The 18,034-nt window shown below is 39.4% G+C and overlaps 1 protein-coding gene across 1 annotated transcript in view; it reads right to left on the bottom strand.

Moving 5' to 3' along the window:
- Positions 1 to 256: 256 nt before the first annotated feature.
- The window catches only part of IQCJ (IQ motif containing J), a 30,240-nt gene continuing 12,462 nt past the window's right edge, over positions 257 to 18,034 (bottom strand). The window contains exons 2-5 of the mRNA XM_069472002.1: positions 15,908 to 15,972; positions 10,044 to 10,124; positions 551 to 779; positions 257 to 304 (exon numbers count right to left, since the gene is read on the bottom strand). Coding sequence (XP_069328103.1) covers positions 257 to 304; positions 551 to 779; positions 10,044 to 10,124; positions 15,908 to 15,972 — 423 coding nt within the window. The remainder of the gene's footprint in view (positions 305 to 550; positions 780 to 10,043; positions 10,125 to 15,907; positions 15,973 to 18,034) is intronic.

An 18,034-nucleotide genomic window follows, 5' to 3' on the forward strand; every position in this document is an offset into this window, starting at 1 on the left:
GATTTCTGGCCTCTCCTGAAGAAAGAAAGCCACATTTGGCAATGTCTGCGCCATATCCCCACATAGCGGCACACTTCCAGGAGCCAAGCATGCTGCCCTCCAGGTGCGGCCTGTGTTCTCCACGGGCATAACTCAGCCGCATCAATCCTGAGGGTTACTTACCTGGCCCCCATAGGCATTTGAGTTATAACCTGTGAGTTTTTGACTGCTTTCAAGTCTTCCTGTAAAAGCTCTCTTTCTGGTCCTTAAAATCAAGCTAATCTTCTATCATATTAGCACCACACAACGCTACCAGAGGTACATACTAAAAACAAAAACAACAACAAAAAACACATGCTGTTATAAGAAAAGAAAAAAAAAAACACCTCTGTAATAGAGAAAGGAGAATACACAAATGAGTTTAGGTAGATTTGAAATGCAATCTGTTTTCTCCAGACTTAATAAAATTCACTTTGTGTTTATGAATTGTGTCTTTGTTTTGAGGTGTCAAAGCCCTCACCATGGGTGCCTGTGTAGCAGCTAAGCAAAATAGATTCTCACTGTCACAAACCATCTGCTGACATCCCAGGATTTCTCTCTTGGAACCAAAGCCCAGGTTATCAGCAGGAGTGGCAAGCCAGGCCATGAAAACAGAAGAGACACTTACGGGTGTGCTGCTGTCAGAAAAGGTGTTCATGGAAACGGAGCTGCTCAGCTTTTCTGAGACGGAAGGTGGGGATGGGCTCCTCTTCTCCAGGGGGTCCTGCCGCTGCAGGTACTCACGCCATGCCCGCTGAATGCTAAAAACAAACAAACAAACAAAAACCCAGCACACACACTGTCACTCCCAGGTCACAGCCCACAGACTCAGAAAAGCACAAGGAGCCTGAGGGATTGGCTTTGGAGGCAGGGGAAAGTGTGACACAGAATGCCACACGGGAAATCAGAAGACCTGAACTCTGACTCCATTTCAGCCACTGAGCCTATATTACTAGTTTGACTTTCACAGGCTTGATTGGGCTAAATCAGCCTAAAAGAGTGAACTTAGTCAGAAAAATTCATCAGTCCAAGTCAAACTAGTTTGCACACATAAATGTACTTTGATTTATGGGACAAAAATCTTTCAGTTTCTCACCTTATCTTTCAAATGAGAATACTAAATGGACTATTAGTTATTCATTCCTTCAGTATATCACTGGAGAGGGGCCATTTTGTGCCAGGGTCAGCCCTAGGCTCTAGACAGGGACTCTGTCGTCTGTACACAGCTCCAGGGGTGCCATCGGCATAGACCTCAAAGTGAGGGATGTCTGTGATGCTGTCCAGTGCCGTGTGCATGGCCAATGCAGTGGCCCTGCTCTGAAAACAAGACATGCAAGAGCACTGTGGTTTGTGTATGCATTTTACATACTGTGGAAGGAAACATGTAATATGCAATAAATAAAGAAATGGACAGAGAATTAATATAACATGTGACTATGTGGCTACTTGAGATTTCACCTAAAAAAGTTCCTTATCACCTATGATTGGTATTAGAAAAAGTCATCTTCTACTTTGGATAATAGAAATCTCTTATTAGCATAAGTTAAATCATTTTTACCCCACAGACTGGCTTCTCATATTTGAGATTAACATCTAAGTTTTCACAGTGGTCAGTGAACACAATCTAACCTCTCCTGGGACTTAGTTGAACATGCAGACCAACTGTCAGGATTCAGCTTTTTAAAATAGTTTAAAATAGTTGCATTAGTTCCATCACTATGTCTTCTAGACTCCTGGAAGCATCTGATCGTCTGTAATTCTTCCACATACAACCTAGGTCATAAAAGTTGTTTCTATATAAACAAACTGATTTATTTTCATTTGGCTGGAATAGTTTAAAGACCATCAATTCTCAATAGTTACAGGATATAAAGAATATAAAAATGCTACCACATTAATGAATCTGTATGTTTTCCCTAATTTATTCAGGCTCTGTGAATTATAATTAATGCTCAAGGAAAAGTCCTGAAGCTACAGGGAAAACAATACCTTTGGGTCAGAGGCCAGATCCCTGAAGCTAAGAAATTTAAGCTTTAGGGGCTCTTACATGGAGGCCAGGAGCCTTTTCCAAGAAGACCGTTGTGAGGGGCTCTTCATGATTTGTATATAATTGCAAAAGTAAGATATTTCTTAGGATTTACAAGGACCCTCCAAATTAATTATACTTCAAGCCCCATTAAAGTAGGATCTGACCATGCTTTAAGTCAGATTTATTATTTACATTTTGTCACCATTTAATTGTGTAATGCTTGGTCAAAATACATTCTTATTTGTCTGTTTTTCTTTGATTTAAAGATTTTAGGCAGAATCTGAAAGAAAGTCTTGTAAAATTACCTGCCCAAGCTTGGTAGTCTTGCTGCTACTTCAGAACCTGTTTTATTAGGGAGCTTTTAGAACTTTTAGAAGCTGTCAGTGATTTCCACGTTATCTGAGGTGCCTGGGGTATTCCAGAGCCCAGCTGACACCTTCTGCCACCTGAAGGACCCTAACGTTTGAAAATCTGCCCATCAAGGGCTTAAAAAGTGTAAATTTTAAAAGCAGTTACAAAATTAGAAAATATTAACAATCCATAGAATACTCACAAGTTTATAAGAATGTGCTATCTCCCCCCACCCCCTTTTTAAATCACCTTTATTATTCAGAAAACAGAAAATGTAGTGGCCATTTGAAGCATTACATTTTAGCGTGTTAAACACCAGGGGGCGGTGTGACACCTTTAAAAAAAAAAAAAAGAAAACCAAACAATGGGCGAAATAGAGGTGAGAGGTTTACAAAGGTGCATTTGCATGTAAGCATCCCCTTTTCCCTCCTAGTTTTGTGGAATCTGAAAAGTGGCATATCATTTTTCCTTAAGTCATATATTAAGAAAACAATGTTTTTTTCTTCCTAGTGGATATTCTTTCTTTTTTAATTGATAAGAGACGACAATATTAAATATTTTTAAATGAATATTAAAACACTTCTACACTCACTGATTTTCTAAATATAAGAGCTATTTTATATTTGAATATTTACCGTATAGTCATTGTGCACTTATATGAAAACAACTTTAATTAGTTGAAAGCCTACTATGCTATTTATTCTTCTTAAAACTTAATATGATATAAATATTTCCTATGTACTACTTGTCCTTCATAATTACACTTTTAAGGACTGGTTGACAGGTTGGACACGTGTTTAAAATAGCACTAGGGGCTAAAAATGACAGGCTGGTCATGTCATACGAGGCGATTACCCTAAATTGCTACATTGCTTTTTTTTTTTTATAATGGTGGAACCATGCTGTTTTACTCTCTGTACTACAGAAAAGTGTTTACATCACCCACTATTTACTGACTTTGGCAACAACTATGATATAACCTTCAAATATTAAATTCTTCTAATATTAAGCTCTCTTAATACCATCTCCAAATGCTATTTTACTGTAAGAGGAAATTAAATGTAGAAGCACCTTGGCTCTCAATCATGAGGAATCACTTTTCAGCCTTCTCATCCTAGCTTTACAATAATTTCTACTCACAAGTCTCCTTCATGGCTGTAGAGTAAATTACAGACTACCTTGACGTTTTTATTTTTTAAACTAAGCAATGCTATCAATACAATTCTTTAAAGGTTTGTTGGAGTAAGAAAGCACATTCTGTGTGTTCCTATATTTTGAATTACAAATAAAGTATAGGAGTTTTCTTCTAAACAGATGATAAATACATTTTTCAATAATTTTTCTACTAGATCAATTCCTATCTATCTTCTCTCATATCAGGGATGGCAAAATCTGCCTGCCCTTCTCTATATCCCTTGTGTTTTATAGTGCAGATGGCTCCCTTGTGCACTCACAGCCACTCTGGGGATTTACAGCCTGTGTAGTCCTGGCTGCCAATAGATGTCCTTACACAGCAGAGTCGAAGAGAGAGCTCTCAGATAGCTGGGCGCCTAGAGAAGTTTTGGGGCAGTCTTAGTATCTTAATTAGGCCTTGAAGCATGCATGGTATTTAGATTGATAGGGAAGAAGAATAAAGATCTTTGGGCAAAGACATGGAGGTGAGGGTACCAGGCAGGAGGAAGGAGGGTCCCAGAGAAGAGGGGAGGAGGATCTCAGAAGCTGCCTGGGGCCAGGCTGGGGGCAGGCTGGGCAGTGAGGAGGAACCCTGTCTTGGCATTGTTGATTGTTGTCAAGAATAGCCAGAAATCTAGATTTTTATGAGAAAGTTACTATTTTTTAAATGTTATTAAGTAATTTTAAAATTTTCAAAATACAGTATACTCTGAGTAGGCTGAATTTGGGGATGGTCAAAAGAGGATGCCATAAGAGGACACATCAAGTCTGCATATTTTGGAAACAGTAGCTAATACACATATATCCCTTTTTGTGTTTATTCTCCTGCTCAATCCTTACTACAAGTGGGCTGTGAGGAAGTCACTATTATTATCACAGTGGTAGATTTTGCCTGCCCAACATTAATTTCTCTTTTGGTTTATTCCAGAACCCATTTTCCTTTGGGGACTTACCAACTCTCAGTCTGTGAGCTTTGGATGAGGCAGATCCTACCCCACCACCATAGAGAGTGGCCCGTGTACCTGGGGGAACAAACTAGAGAGCTCAAGTCAGGCCTATTAAAGACTACCCTGCACATTTTACTGAAACTTCTGAGAGAGAGGCCCTCTCTTTCATCTGGAGTGTTTCATTGAGTAGGATGTAAGCCTAGAACTGTCAGTGGTCGCTTTGCTGTGATGTTGGGAGAGCCCATGCGAGAATGAAGACATTGTGGAGAGCAGAGCTTAGAGAAGAAGAAAGACAAAATGCCTGATGACCTCACCTGACCACCTGGGTCTTACTGTGCTTGAAGTACATTAGCCCATGGGTGTTTCTGTTATGTGATCCAAAAGAATCTTTTCTAACACATACATTAGTTTGAGCTGAATTTCTGTTACTTACAACCAAGGGTCTTGGCCAAGTTTCAGCAACAAGATGGGAACTAACCATCATCCTCAGCACTTGGACCAGGTCCCCATCTGCCCATCACATTGTGCTTCCTCCTCATGGGGCATCAAAAGCCAGAAACAGAGAAGAAAGATGGCGGCTTTGGCTTGCCACATACTGACTTTGAGTGGGTGAAGTGGAACTCTTTTTGTTTAAGCCTGGTTGTTAAGTTTTCTATGTGCAGCAAAAACGTATCCTAACAGATATGTCATGTTTTCATTATTTTGTGTCTACCCAAACCCTGTGTCCTGATACAAACTTGCCCAAATAAAGAAAAGGCAGGTTTTCCACAGGAAAAGCCCCATATCTCTAGCCTGCTTCCGTTCCACTCTATCTTATCAGTTTGTTGTGTTTGACTTCATTCCCTACTTTGACTGATGATACTTCCTGTCCATCATGGACTTGTGCTATCCCAGATATTTCTGCAGATCTCTTCACCAATACCTAAGACCACCTTGACTTTCAAGGACCCCCAACTCCCTCACGGATGAGAAAATGAGCAACTAGAGTCCTGGATCCATAACACTCTTCTCTTTCTGAGGACTGAGAAGGCACTTCAGAAACAATCCACACAGGGGTCATTAAGTCTATAAAAGAGAATAGTAGCCCTGAGATGGTCAATATTAAACATTCACAAAGAAGAGTATCTGGTTAGGCCAATCAAACTGCCTCTTTTTCAACAAGTCCTCTTCCCTTAATAGATTTTCAAACCCTTGGGGGCAGTGAGCACTCCACAGTTCTGGGAATATGGTAAGTAGGTGATTAACAAATGTGTTCTTCTAACATTGTATGCGAGAAATAGCTCAAAGAAGAAAAAGTTTTACCTCATGAAGAAGTGTGTTTAGGGTGATAGAGATTCTTACTTGGTTTACACCTCCTTAGCTGTAGTCTTAGGCAAAATACTAAACACGTTGGGCTATATTTCCGCTTCTCCACAAAATCGGAATAACAATAATTTCTTTGTCATTCTTGCAAGAAGTCAAGGATGATGTATGTAAGTCACTTAGCCCCAAACTTGACAAATAGATGGCCTAGATAAATTATTATAATTACTCAAGGACATATCAAACACTTTCATATAGTTTAATGTAATGTGCAAATCATATACATTGATATGATATACTGCATTCCTATGGATCCTTAGTGGCAATATTTTATTAGCCCAAGTTACATAAAAATATGTCTGGTAAAGATACATAAAGCTAAATGATTTTCTTGGATTTTCTCATTGAAAGCTCACTACAATCCTATAAGACATGTTAATGTTCTCATTTTACAGAGGAGTGCAGCTGAGGCCCAGAGAGGTCATTAGTGTTCCCAAGGTCACACAGTGGGTAGCAAGCAAAGCTAAGATTTAAACCTAGGTTGCTCAAATTTCAAAGTCTGTGCTCTCAACCACTCTCCTCTCATATCTTCTCTTAACTAAACTTTTGACTAAAGCATTGCTCTCAGACAAATACAATTTAATAAGGCTTTATTGAGAAATATCTTTAAAATTCTTCTCTCTCATTTATAGACTCTAAATGTTGTTCCATCACAAAATCAAATACGTTAATAAAAATTTAGGAAAGGAATTGGACATATTTAATGAGCGAACTTTTAAAAGATGATTTGCATTCAATACATCTCTATATTTCATCACAAAATAAATGTATTGTTAAAACATAGGGAAAGGGATTGTATGCAGTTAATGAACAACTTTTAAATGAGGGTTTGTCTTGGGAACATCTGCTTTGGATCTTGCTACAGCACGAAAAGTGTGATGGCAACAGGAAGGGCAGTGGCTTGATGGGATCTGGGCGCCTGCTCCTTCCTTTGCCATGAGGCCTTCTCAGTAACCTGCGCTCCTTCACGTGCACCTCCATCCCCACGTCTGGTTCCAGCCTTGGCTCTTAAGAACACACTCATCTTCAGTCTTAGAGTTGTGCAGAGAGCCTTTATTTTGGTTCACTATTACTTTTGCTTTCACTAAATTTTCTGACTTGAAACATTTGCCTTTGCTTGATCTTCAGAAAACCTGTCTTTCACCTCCCCAAAGCCCTTTTCGTTAATAGCTGTGCAATCTCGATGGCTTTTGCAGCTTTGATGTGGTACTTCCATCCTCCAAGTATAAAACTCAGAATTACTTCTTAACAGTCACATTCATGAACCAGGTAATGTACCTTTTCTGACACTTCCTCTAAATTCTACATCCTTACACACACATACTCTCTCTTTCTCTCTCCCTCTCTCTCTCTCTCTCTCTCACTGAGCTGCACTTTCTGGCAGGCCTCTGCTTCCTTCCACTAACACTGTGCACTGCCACATACAGGGTTATGCTTTCTCATAAATTCTTTCCTTTTCATGTTGTACTGAGTATAAATAGCCATTTGAGATCCTTCTGCCTGTCCTTCTCCCATCCTGGGGTTCCCACCTGTGCAGGTATACGGTGGAGGCAGCCCACACCTGAGAACAGTTCTCATCTTGCCTTATCTTTCACATTCAGAAATTGGCCTGCCAAGGTACCTGCCATGCTCCCTCAGCTCTCAGGGCTTGCTGGTACTGGACTGTCCAAAAATCCTATATCGGAACCTACAACTCTCTTCTCAGCAGTGAGGGGAGAGGAGAATCTTCAGAACAGCAGATTTTATGGTGTAGTGGTCCTTTCTTCACTCTACCTCTGGTAGGAGGTAGATATTCACTTGGTCTCTACCAACAGGAATCAGAAGGCCGTAAAGAAAGCCTGTGATGGTGGAGGGTGACCCTGGAACCTCGGATGAGGGCCCGTCTTTCATATCCAATGCTCTGCAGTCTAACAAACTTCCCTTGGGTAGTAGGAATGAGAGTATCCTAAGATTCCCCCACTGAGGATGCCAAGGCTGGCCATGGGAAGGCACTGCTGGGCTGGTCATGGGACACAGCCCCAGCAAAGCCAGGGGCAAATCCCAATGCAGGGGTGCAGCCTACATCATTGGGAGGGGGGCTAGGGGAGACTCAATGACCCCTTCATTCCGAGTCCTAAGACTTAGAGCTATTTAAAAGCAAACAACTGCCTGAGAGTGAAAGTGTTTGCCACTGATGGGAAACCTGGGGCAGCTCTGGTGTTCATTACATGGGGAGCGGGAGAAGTGACCCCAACAGAGGAAAGGAGGAGGAAGGAGGAGAGAAGGAGGAGCAGAAAGAGGAGAGGGGAGAGAAGGGAAAAAACACAGCAGTAGGAAAGGTCTCATGTGTAAGGAGGAGGTGCTCAACCTGCCAGGAGAGTTAAGAATTTAATAATCAGATTAGACAAAAGTCACTGAACCAGACTAAATTCTCCAGTGGGACTCAAATTCTATTAATGGGGAAGATTAATATTTCTTTGTTTCATCCCTCTCCAGTGAGTAGAAATGGGGTCCAGTGTTATTAGAAGAGATAAAAACCATTCTGTTTGTTCCACATTGAGCTGAGACTCCTCCATCAAATCAACAAACATAAAATTATAAAACTCAGGCTCTCCGAGTTGGCTGGAATCCCAGGCACAGAGACTTTTTCTTTGCCTCCTCCTCCTCCTCCTCCTAGCATCTTCCCCTCTGCCTCTACATAATGAAGATGATAGAAACTAAAAAAGACCAAGGACGTTTCCTAACTTCAGCAGTAAAAGTAAACACTCAAATTTTTCATACACAAACTTTCCTTTCCAGCATTTTTTTTCATTTAATAGGACCTTATCTTAATGAGAAAATTCCTAATGATAAAGAAACCTATGTTTGCAAACTAATGACTTGTGTAGTGAGGCTGACAAACTGCTTACATAAAATGATTTGATAACCTGATTTGTTATGCATTTAGTAAGTGTGACACAGCTTCCTAGCAGGGGACCCCACTGCTTCAGAAACCTTGTTTGGACTTTATCTTAAGAGGCAGCCCTACATGTTCATGAAGAAGCAAGCTTTTTACTGATGACTAAGGTTAACATAGATTTATGGGGGTATGTATTAATATTTACTTTTATCCAGTAAGATATTATATATCTATGTAATTTCTGTTTCAATTCCTAAATCCAGCAAAGAATTATTTTTCTTCAAAGTTGTATACCTCAAGGTGCTCTTCTTAATTGTGACTTTTCTTTCTAAAAGATTCCTTCTTGGGGTTTTTTTGCAAATGATCAGTGATTCTGGTCAAGCTCAGACATGTTTAAATTCTCAGATACATGTTTCTCGGAGTGTTAAGCTGAGTGTGTGTGTGTATGTGTGTGTGTGTGAGAGAGAGAGAGAGAGACAGAGACAGAGATATCTTATATACACCTTCACTGGCGTTCCTTAAATGCACCCCTGAAGGAACATAGAATGGGGAAGGAGCACAGAAAATAGTCTTGAATATTTTGAAATTGCTTCCAAGGTGATTTGGTAGACCCCTTCTCTACTTAAAATGGTTTTAAAAGGTTGATATTTTGTTCTATAATAGAGCCTGTCTCACTTTGGATCTTGTTAGTTTCATTTTTTATTAATATTGAGTTGTTAGCACTATTTTAATATAATGGTCATTTATAGTGGGGGAAGTAGGCTCACATTTGGGTTTATTAAGAGAGGATAAGAAAGATAAGGGTAGGAGGTGAGAAAGAAAGAAAAGAAGAAACATTTTTCCAAAATAATTGGACAAAAGTTAGAACAGAAATAAGAAGATGGAAGAGGGTTAAAAAAAAGAAAAGATGTGTGTATTTGTATTTAATAAAGAGATAGCCTGAGGTAGAAACACCAAAGTTGTTCTAAGATAGAATTAACAAGGTTACTAACATGAAAGACAGTAGAAAATGCTAGTGGAAATTCAAGAATTGCACTCAACCTCAAAAGGAAAAAACCAAGACATGGTGAAGAGATGGCAAACAAATAATTCCCTGGAGTATCCAGTAGATGGTGCTGTGTGTCCAAAGCAGCTTTGTTGCTGCTTTAAAAAGGGAGGAAATAACGTGCGGCTCATAAACGTAAAATATGCAATTCTCGTACCCCAAAGTTCCAGATTTATTCAGAAGTTCATAAAATGAGAACTGTAAAACTAATTGCTTAATGTAAACTTTGAAATAACTTACATTTTCACCTTTGACTCCAAGGGCTGTAGATTGAGGGGATATTTTTCAATATTATTCTCCACATCCATGGCCAGCTGATGACTAGAAACAGAAATAATGTCTCAATATAAACCAATCCAGAAATCTAATATTTATAACAATAAGACTGCTAATTTCTATTCATCTGAAAAAGCAGATATAGATTCAATAATGTTCATTTTAATTTATGAATAGAGACCTAAAAGTGGCTATTGATAGGTGATGGTTAGAAAACCATACCATAGAAAGAAAACATTGCTTTTGCCTTTTACCATCACTGTCCTTTTGCTGTCCTAAATTCAACTGTCATAGCTAAGGCATGAAGATAATTTTCTTTAAGAGAAAAGGAAAGCAGAATATTTGACATAAAGAGATGGTTATAAATCCCATGATACTGGCCAACTAGTAAGTTGAAGAGAAGACTTCATTTATACCCAGTGGTGCCACTGTCATTGAACCTTTCCTCCCTTTATTCAGTAAGCTGTTTCAGAGCTCTTACTGTGAATAAAGTATGAATCTCTGACCTGGAGAAAGGCAGAGGACTATAGATAACTAGTCACTGTTTCCAGTGAGCTTATAGGATTCTTACTCAGTGCTAACAACAGTCAAGGAGGGCTTCACGGACAAGGTGGCACTTGGGCTGGGTTTTGAAAGAAAGAACAAGAAATAGATAAGTTGACAGTAGAGGGTAATATATGTGAGGAAGACAGGAGTTGAGGTAAAAAAAAACTCAAGGACAATTTTTAGGAAATAAAGAGAGCAATCTGGTGGAAGTGGATGAAAAAGTAAAAGGATAAATGGAAATAAGTTTGGATAAACAGAAAACTAATAGCTACTGGTCACAGTGTGTATGAAACATTGTAATAGACATTTTGCATTTGTTATATTATTTAATTTTCATAGTAACTTCTATAAATTATTGCTTTCCCCATTGTGTAGCTGAAAAATATGAAGCTCAGCAAGATTATATTCAATTTTATATACAGAAAAAAACCACATTAAAACTCATGTCTTACTGCTCTCTGCACCACAAGATACTGGTTGGAAAATGATATCAGTATTATTAGACTTAATCCTGCTGATTGTGGTTTTCATAAGTAATATATTTTACATCCCAATACAATGCATAGCATGTGGTAAATGTTGTGTGTGTGTATGTGTTCCTGTGTGTGTGTTTTAAACAAATTTCAAGAAACACTACTTCCCCAACTACATGTGATGTACTTTGCCTTTTTATTACTTTTCAGATTTTTTTAAAAAGGCCAGTGGTGATTCACCAAATTGACTTAACAAACCATCAGTGGATTATGATCTATAGTGTGAAAAACATTGCTACAGGAAAACAAAGCATTTGGAGCAGAGAAATAAGACAAATGTGATGTTCAAGGATGGACTGAACAAGGAGAGTGAAGGGAACTGGTTAGAAGGCAATTCAAATAGGCCAGGTAGGAAAGACCAGGATTGTGGTGATGATAAAGAAAAGAAAATATAAGAAAAAAAATTGTGCTTGGAGAGATCCCTGAGGATCACAAGTGTATTTCTCCTCTTTAGAAAAGGAATAACCAGGTGGTAGGGAAAACATAGATCAGATAAATTCCTACATGGCCACTGGGTGGTGTCATCAGCCCAAGATAGTTTTGTCGTTGCTCAGCCTGGCTGCTGAAGGGCAAGGAAACACTCTTGTTTACTCTGTGCCATTGGTATTCAGAATCCATCACTAATTCATTGTTATTCACTCCTACTACAAATATAGTTAATGCCTTCTCTGTGGCAGGAATGATGCAAAGCATGGAAGATAAAATGGTGAAAACACTAGACATGGTCCCTATTCTTATGGTCTTACAATCTAGAAGAACGTGAACATTAAGGAAGTAGTTGTAAGTATAATAGATGTTATTAAAGGGGAAACACAGAGGGACCATATCCAGGGTAGGTAGGCATGGAAAGTCTCATTTTTATAATACTATGGTCTTGCAGGAACAGTAGCCTTATAACAAGGATATTTTAAGATTCTGTTAATTAACTTCTTAATTATAAATTAGCAAATTCGGCAATAGAGATATGTGTGAGTGTGTTGTGGGGCCTGCAGATTTGCAACAAGCAAAGACAAAGCTAATGTTTTCATAAAGAGGAAAAAGCATTTATAATATTAACAAATTTGCTAATTTGAGTGTATAATCATCATCAAATTATAAACTACAAATACCTGTTGGTTTAAATTTGATAGCTTTAGTTCATTTCATCAATAATTTTCTGTGAGTAAAAAAGTGATTATATATCAGTATAATTTGTGACTTGCATTCACACATCTCCTACCAGAGACTCAGCCTGATTTAATATTTACAAAAAATTACAGTCAGCCTGAGGTCTTACTTAATAAATGATTATCATAAACAATAGAGTCATAAGAAGCCTCCTAATCAATGGCCTTACCAATTGCTCTTCTCTGTTTATGGACACAACTTCACAGAGAGAGGGTGTGTGTGTATGTGTGTACGTGTGTGTGTATATGTGTGTGTGTACACAAATGCCCTTGGTTGGCCCTGCATATGGTCTCAGATAGTGCGGAGTTGCAGCTTCTCCTCCCTTCATACTGACCGTCTACCACAAAACCCGGTTGAGCATTCAGAATAAGCGTAATGTTCCAAGGGGGAACAACCGATCAACTGCTGTGACACCACTATCACTTAACTTATGGTCATTTCGAGTAGCTGAGATGATTTATATCAGCACCTAAGTGAGCTACAGCTATAATGAAATGCCTAATCTGCTCACTCAAAGTACACCATTTTTTCAATCAAATTTGACAGCTTTCAGGGACACAGACCTGAGCTGAAGCAAAATGGGAAAATCTCCAGAATTCCAGGCAAATGGGTATAAAGAGGAGAGTCTTTCATTCCCATCCCTGGAATTCCTCAATCTTGACTGGAAGAAACCAAGCATACAAAACAGACTGGCCATTTACAGAAGCTTTGAGCTTTCTCAGGCCTCTGGCTAATGAAGGGGGAAGAGTAGGGTGAAGGAGACGGAAGCCCACGTGTATACCATTAATTTTCACATATCTTTCTGAGAGCAGAGCTGAGAAAGATACACACTGGTGTTAGTGAAAGGTTTAACATAGAGCTGTGGTCAATTAGCAGGAAAAAAAAACTTTGGGAGTTTATTTCCTACATTAAAATCAATAATGAAAAGCCAGCATAGCCATGTTTAATACACAAATGGTCTGAACATCACAGAGAAAGTGTGTCCTCAGAGACTTAAGCTGCATGAGGAGATTATTGAATAACCAAAATAATCTAAAATGCATCTATACCACTGGTTCTCAACCCCAGCTCCTCCTTATAACCACGTGAAGGATGCTATTAAGAAACACTGATTCCAGGACCTCATCCCCTGAGAGTCAGATTCAATTTGTCTGGAGTAGAGCTTATGCCAGGACATTTTTATTAAGCTCCCCAGGTGATTCTAAGTGCAGGCAGGGTGAAGAACCACTGATCCAGACCAAATGTCATTACAACACTAATCCCTACAGCAGAAAAATCTTTCTCATGTCAGCTAAAAACTCTTTCGTTATTGTTTACATATAGCTAGTGATGGTGGTGGTAAGGGGTGGAGGGAAATTGAGTTATTTTATTCTTATTTATTCATATTAATGAGAACAAGCATATAAAGGATCAATTAAATCCATAGGTAACCCAGAAGCTTCATTTGACCAAAAAGCTCAACCTGCCATTCATTCTCAGGATCATGGAGATGGAATGGAGCTTTGAGGCTGTCTAGTCCAAACCTCTGCCCAGATGGAGGGAAGGAAGCTGGCATTGCTAATATGGCCTGTCTCATTTAATGCTCTCAGTAAGACACTCAAGTCAGTATTACTATCTTCCCTTTCAGAGATGAGTAAACTGGGCTCAGGGTAAATTATTTGTCTGACTGAAAAAGCTAAGAAAAAGGAGGGAGAGGAATGAAACCCAACGTTTTCCATTTTCAGGACAGTTTTAACAACATCTCAGATGGATGGTCATTTATACTCTTCTTGGGCACTTCCAGTATCTCTCAATGTTGGGGCTCAGAACATGACACCCCAAAGTGTGGCACTTTGGCTTGCTGAGGACTTCGAAATAGAGGAGATAAAGATCTCAGAAGCAGCCTCAGAAGCCAAGTCTCTTTCTAACCTCCTCTTCTCCTGTTCTTGTCTTCATTCTTCCCTGAAGTGAGTTGTAAAAACCTGAATTCCTCTTCCATAGGTGGCTCATAGAAACTAGAACCCTTCTTCCCCAAAGCAAGCCATAAAACCCAGAAATATTACTCCAACCTTCCCCTGCACTTCTGTGTAAGAGCTGGCCATAAGAAATTTTCTGACCTATCTTATCTAATGGTAGGTCATAAGACTCTCATTCCAGAGGGGTCCTGCCCAAGAGAAAGGAATGCTGCACACAGAGGCCAAGAAGAATCTGAGCAGACAGGCTTTGCTAGGTTTCCCCCCAGTCTATTACTATTAGATTATACCCTTTTGTCCAATCACATTTCTACATGACTGTACAGTCTTCATCAAATTTAAACATAAAAATGGACAGTTTTCTCTGGGTCTTTGGGTCTTCATTTCTGGAGGCTCCTTTGTCATATAAAGCTTTGATTAGATAAATGTGTTATACTTTTCTCTTGTTAACCTGTCTTTTGTGTTGACTATGCCCCTTATGATGAGGAGGAAAGGGATCACATCTTTCTGCTCCTACACAGCTCACTTCTTAAATGAGGTTCATTTTGTAGTTGGGAAGGCTGAATTTTTACAAAAGTTTTTCTTTTTCTGAATCACAAAGCTGTTTCTCCATCTATCCTACTCATTGATTCTGGTTATATTTTCTGGAGCAAGAAGAGCAACTTAGGCTGTCTTTTACAGAATTCTTAAACATTTGTTCAAATCTATTATGTTTCTTCTGAGACTTCTTTTCTCTTAAGCTACACATCCTCATCTTTTTGTAGTCATTTCGCATGGTTCTAGAACTCTCACAATTTTTATTGACCTCTTCTGATACTCTTGGGAATTTCAACATGCTTCTTAAATGTGGCGCCCAGAGCCAAGAATGACACCTAATAGGTTTGACTGGTCCAGAGTACGCTGAGTCTCAGCCAGTGGTTGAGAGCAAAGGCTGTGTGGAGGCAGCCACACCTGGGCTTATTGCCCATCTTCACCACTTGCTAGCTAAGTATACTTGGATGATTTGCCAAAATTTCTCTGAGCCTGTTTTCCTCATCTGAAAATAGAAATATTAAAGCCTAAATATAAAAGATATAATCCGAATGTGGTGAGGAAATGTCTATAAGCATTGAGTAGTTCAGGGTACATAGTAAATGTTCAATAAATAATAGTTATTTGTGTTCCCTTAACTTGAAAATGTATGCCTATCAATCAGTCCAATGTTATGCTAATATTTTTAGAAGCCATATCTAAAAATCATGGGCTATGTTAATGTCAAATGAAACCTCTAAGCATTTACCCACAAATTGATATCAGGATATGTCTCTCATATCTCTAATTGTACAATTTTTAAAAAATCTAAGTGAGAGATTTTACTTTTATCTCTGTTCAATTTCATCTCTTCTTTTTTGCTTTTTTTAAGCTCTGTTTTGTTCAATTCTGCAATGTTATTTTGAATGTTCATTCTGTTAGTGTTAGCTTTTTTGCAAGTTTTATGCCTGGCTTTTATAAACATCCTTGATTGATCAGGGCCCTGACCACAATGATATCATAAGAAACTGCCAAATTTATTTATTCATTTTGCCAGTTTTTTCATGCAAGTTTTTCAACCTCATAAATAATTTAACTTACTTTAATAATTTTTACTTACTTTTCAAATAAATATTTTCCATCATTAACTTGTTCTAGAGGATTCTGCAATCTTTTCAGTTCTTCCTGTGAAAAAAGGAAAGATGAATCTTACAAATTGACACGAGGTATTTCTGGGCTATGTTATTTGAAGACGATTGTTAGTAAATTGAGATAACACACCATTAGGAGTTCTGGACTTTGTGATGCTTAAGTGTTTAAACACACAACAGTACAATTTGACCCTTGGTCAAATTAGAATACAATACTGTCACTCAAACTGTGTGATTTTTTAATCACTAAAGATAATACTTCCTATTATTTTTCCAGAGTCAAGATATGTTTACATGGATCTACCTACGCTCTTTCCAAATTTACCCTGTCAGCAGATTTACCTTTGCTGGTTGCTGAGTGAGAGGCTCTAATGAATGTGTGCTGGGTTTAGCCATTCAGCAACCATCCTCTCTTGTCTCTAGGTAACTCTTACTAACCTCCTCCCCATAGACCAAGTGCTCAGACACACACACATATGCATGCTCATGCCCACACCCATAACGCTCCCCTGAATTTCAAGCATCTGTTAAGTCTCTGTAATATGTCTCTGGCCACAGGGATGTGATGGAAGTTGGCCCAGGTTCCTGGTGAGACTGCTGATTCTGTCTTACTAATCACAGCAGGATTTAAGGAAGGCTCACAGAACTCTGTTCCTGGGAAGACCACCATTCTCTGAGGCCACACCACCTGCCCACCACCAAAACTGCTAAAATGACCAGCCCCAAGGAGAAGCCACAGTTAGATCTAATTACTCATTTGCTTCTAAAAGACCATCAGGACTAATCTCAACATGTTTATAGCCCACAAGACATCCAGGTCTCCTAGATCATCCCCATTATATAATCTTTTTAACCTCATTCTGCACTTTACATTCTAGAATTTTTTTTTTTTTTTTGAGACAGAGTCTCACTCTGTTGCCCAGGCTAGAGTGAGTGCCATGGCGTCAGCCTAGCTCACAGCAACCTCAAACTCCTGAGCTCAAGCGATCCTCCTATCTCAGCCTCCCGAGTAGCTGGGACTACAGGCATGCACCACCATGCCCGGCTAATTTTTTCTATATATATTTTTAGCTGTCCATATAATTTCTTTCTATTTTTAGTAGAGATGGGGTCTCGCTCTTGCTCAGGCTGGTCTCGAACTCCTGAGCTCAAACGATCCGCCCACCTCGGCCTCCCAGAGTGCTAGGATTACAGGCGTGAGCCACCGCGCCCGGCCCATTCTAGAATTTGACCCAATCACCCACCTCTCCCAACCCCTCCAGCCTTTACCCTGGGCCCTTTGCAACTTACAGTCTATCCTCAGCAGAATCCTGTATCCTCTCAACTTCTTTGAACATGCCCTTAATTATCTTGCCCTAACTGAACCATGCCTCACTGTTCTGGGACAGTTTAGTTTGTCTTAGAGATAAGAAAACTGCTCAGAAAAGTATATAGAAGATTTTGCTGATGACAAACTTGTCTGAGTCCCTGAGCACACCTTCTCCCATGCAGTCCTCTTTAGAGGTGGCTGTCTCTTCCCCACATGCTACATACTACATGGTGTGGAGAAGAGATGGGACCCTCCTCGCTCCTCATTGCTGCTTCCAGATCTTCCCTGCTCCTACAAAACCTCAGCTCCCCTGAAAACACGTCTGCTGCCTTTTCCAAGCCTCTGTCCTCTTCCTTACCTATCCTCATTCCTCGGGAGGGGGGGGGGTCTCATTCAGTCTCACAGTTTTAAATTTATATTGGCTGACTTCTCCTCAAAACTCCACTCGTCTGCATCCACCTGCCTACTTGACAGTTCCATATGCATGTCTGACAAGCATCTCAAGTTCAAAACCAAAGTGTGGATTTCCCTGCCTATACCCTCCTGCCCAAACCTCCTTCTTCACCACTTCTTCCTCATTTTAGCAAATGGCTTTCACTATTTACCTAGCTATGCGGAGCTAAAACCTAGGAGTCAGACTTTACACATTTCTTCCTCTCACAATCTATAATCAGTCAATGAACCAATCTTTCAAAAATATATTTGGAATTTGACCACTTTTCAGTCTGGCCTAGGCCAGACAATATAACCTCCTAATTGTCTCCCTGTTTCCCAGCTGGTCCACTTC

Source organism: Eulemur rufifrons, chromosome 7 (genome assembly GCF_041146395.1).
Source record: "Eulemur rufifrons isolate Redbay chromosome 7, OSU_ERuf_1, whole genome shotgun sequence".
Lineage (NCBI taxonomy): Eukaryota > Metazoa > Chordata > Mammalia > Primates > Lemuridae > Eulemur > Eulemur rufifrons.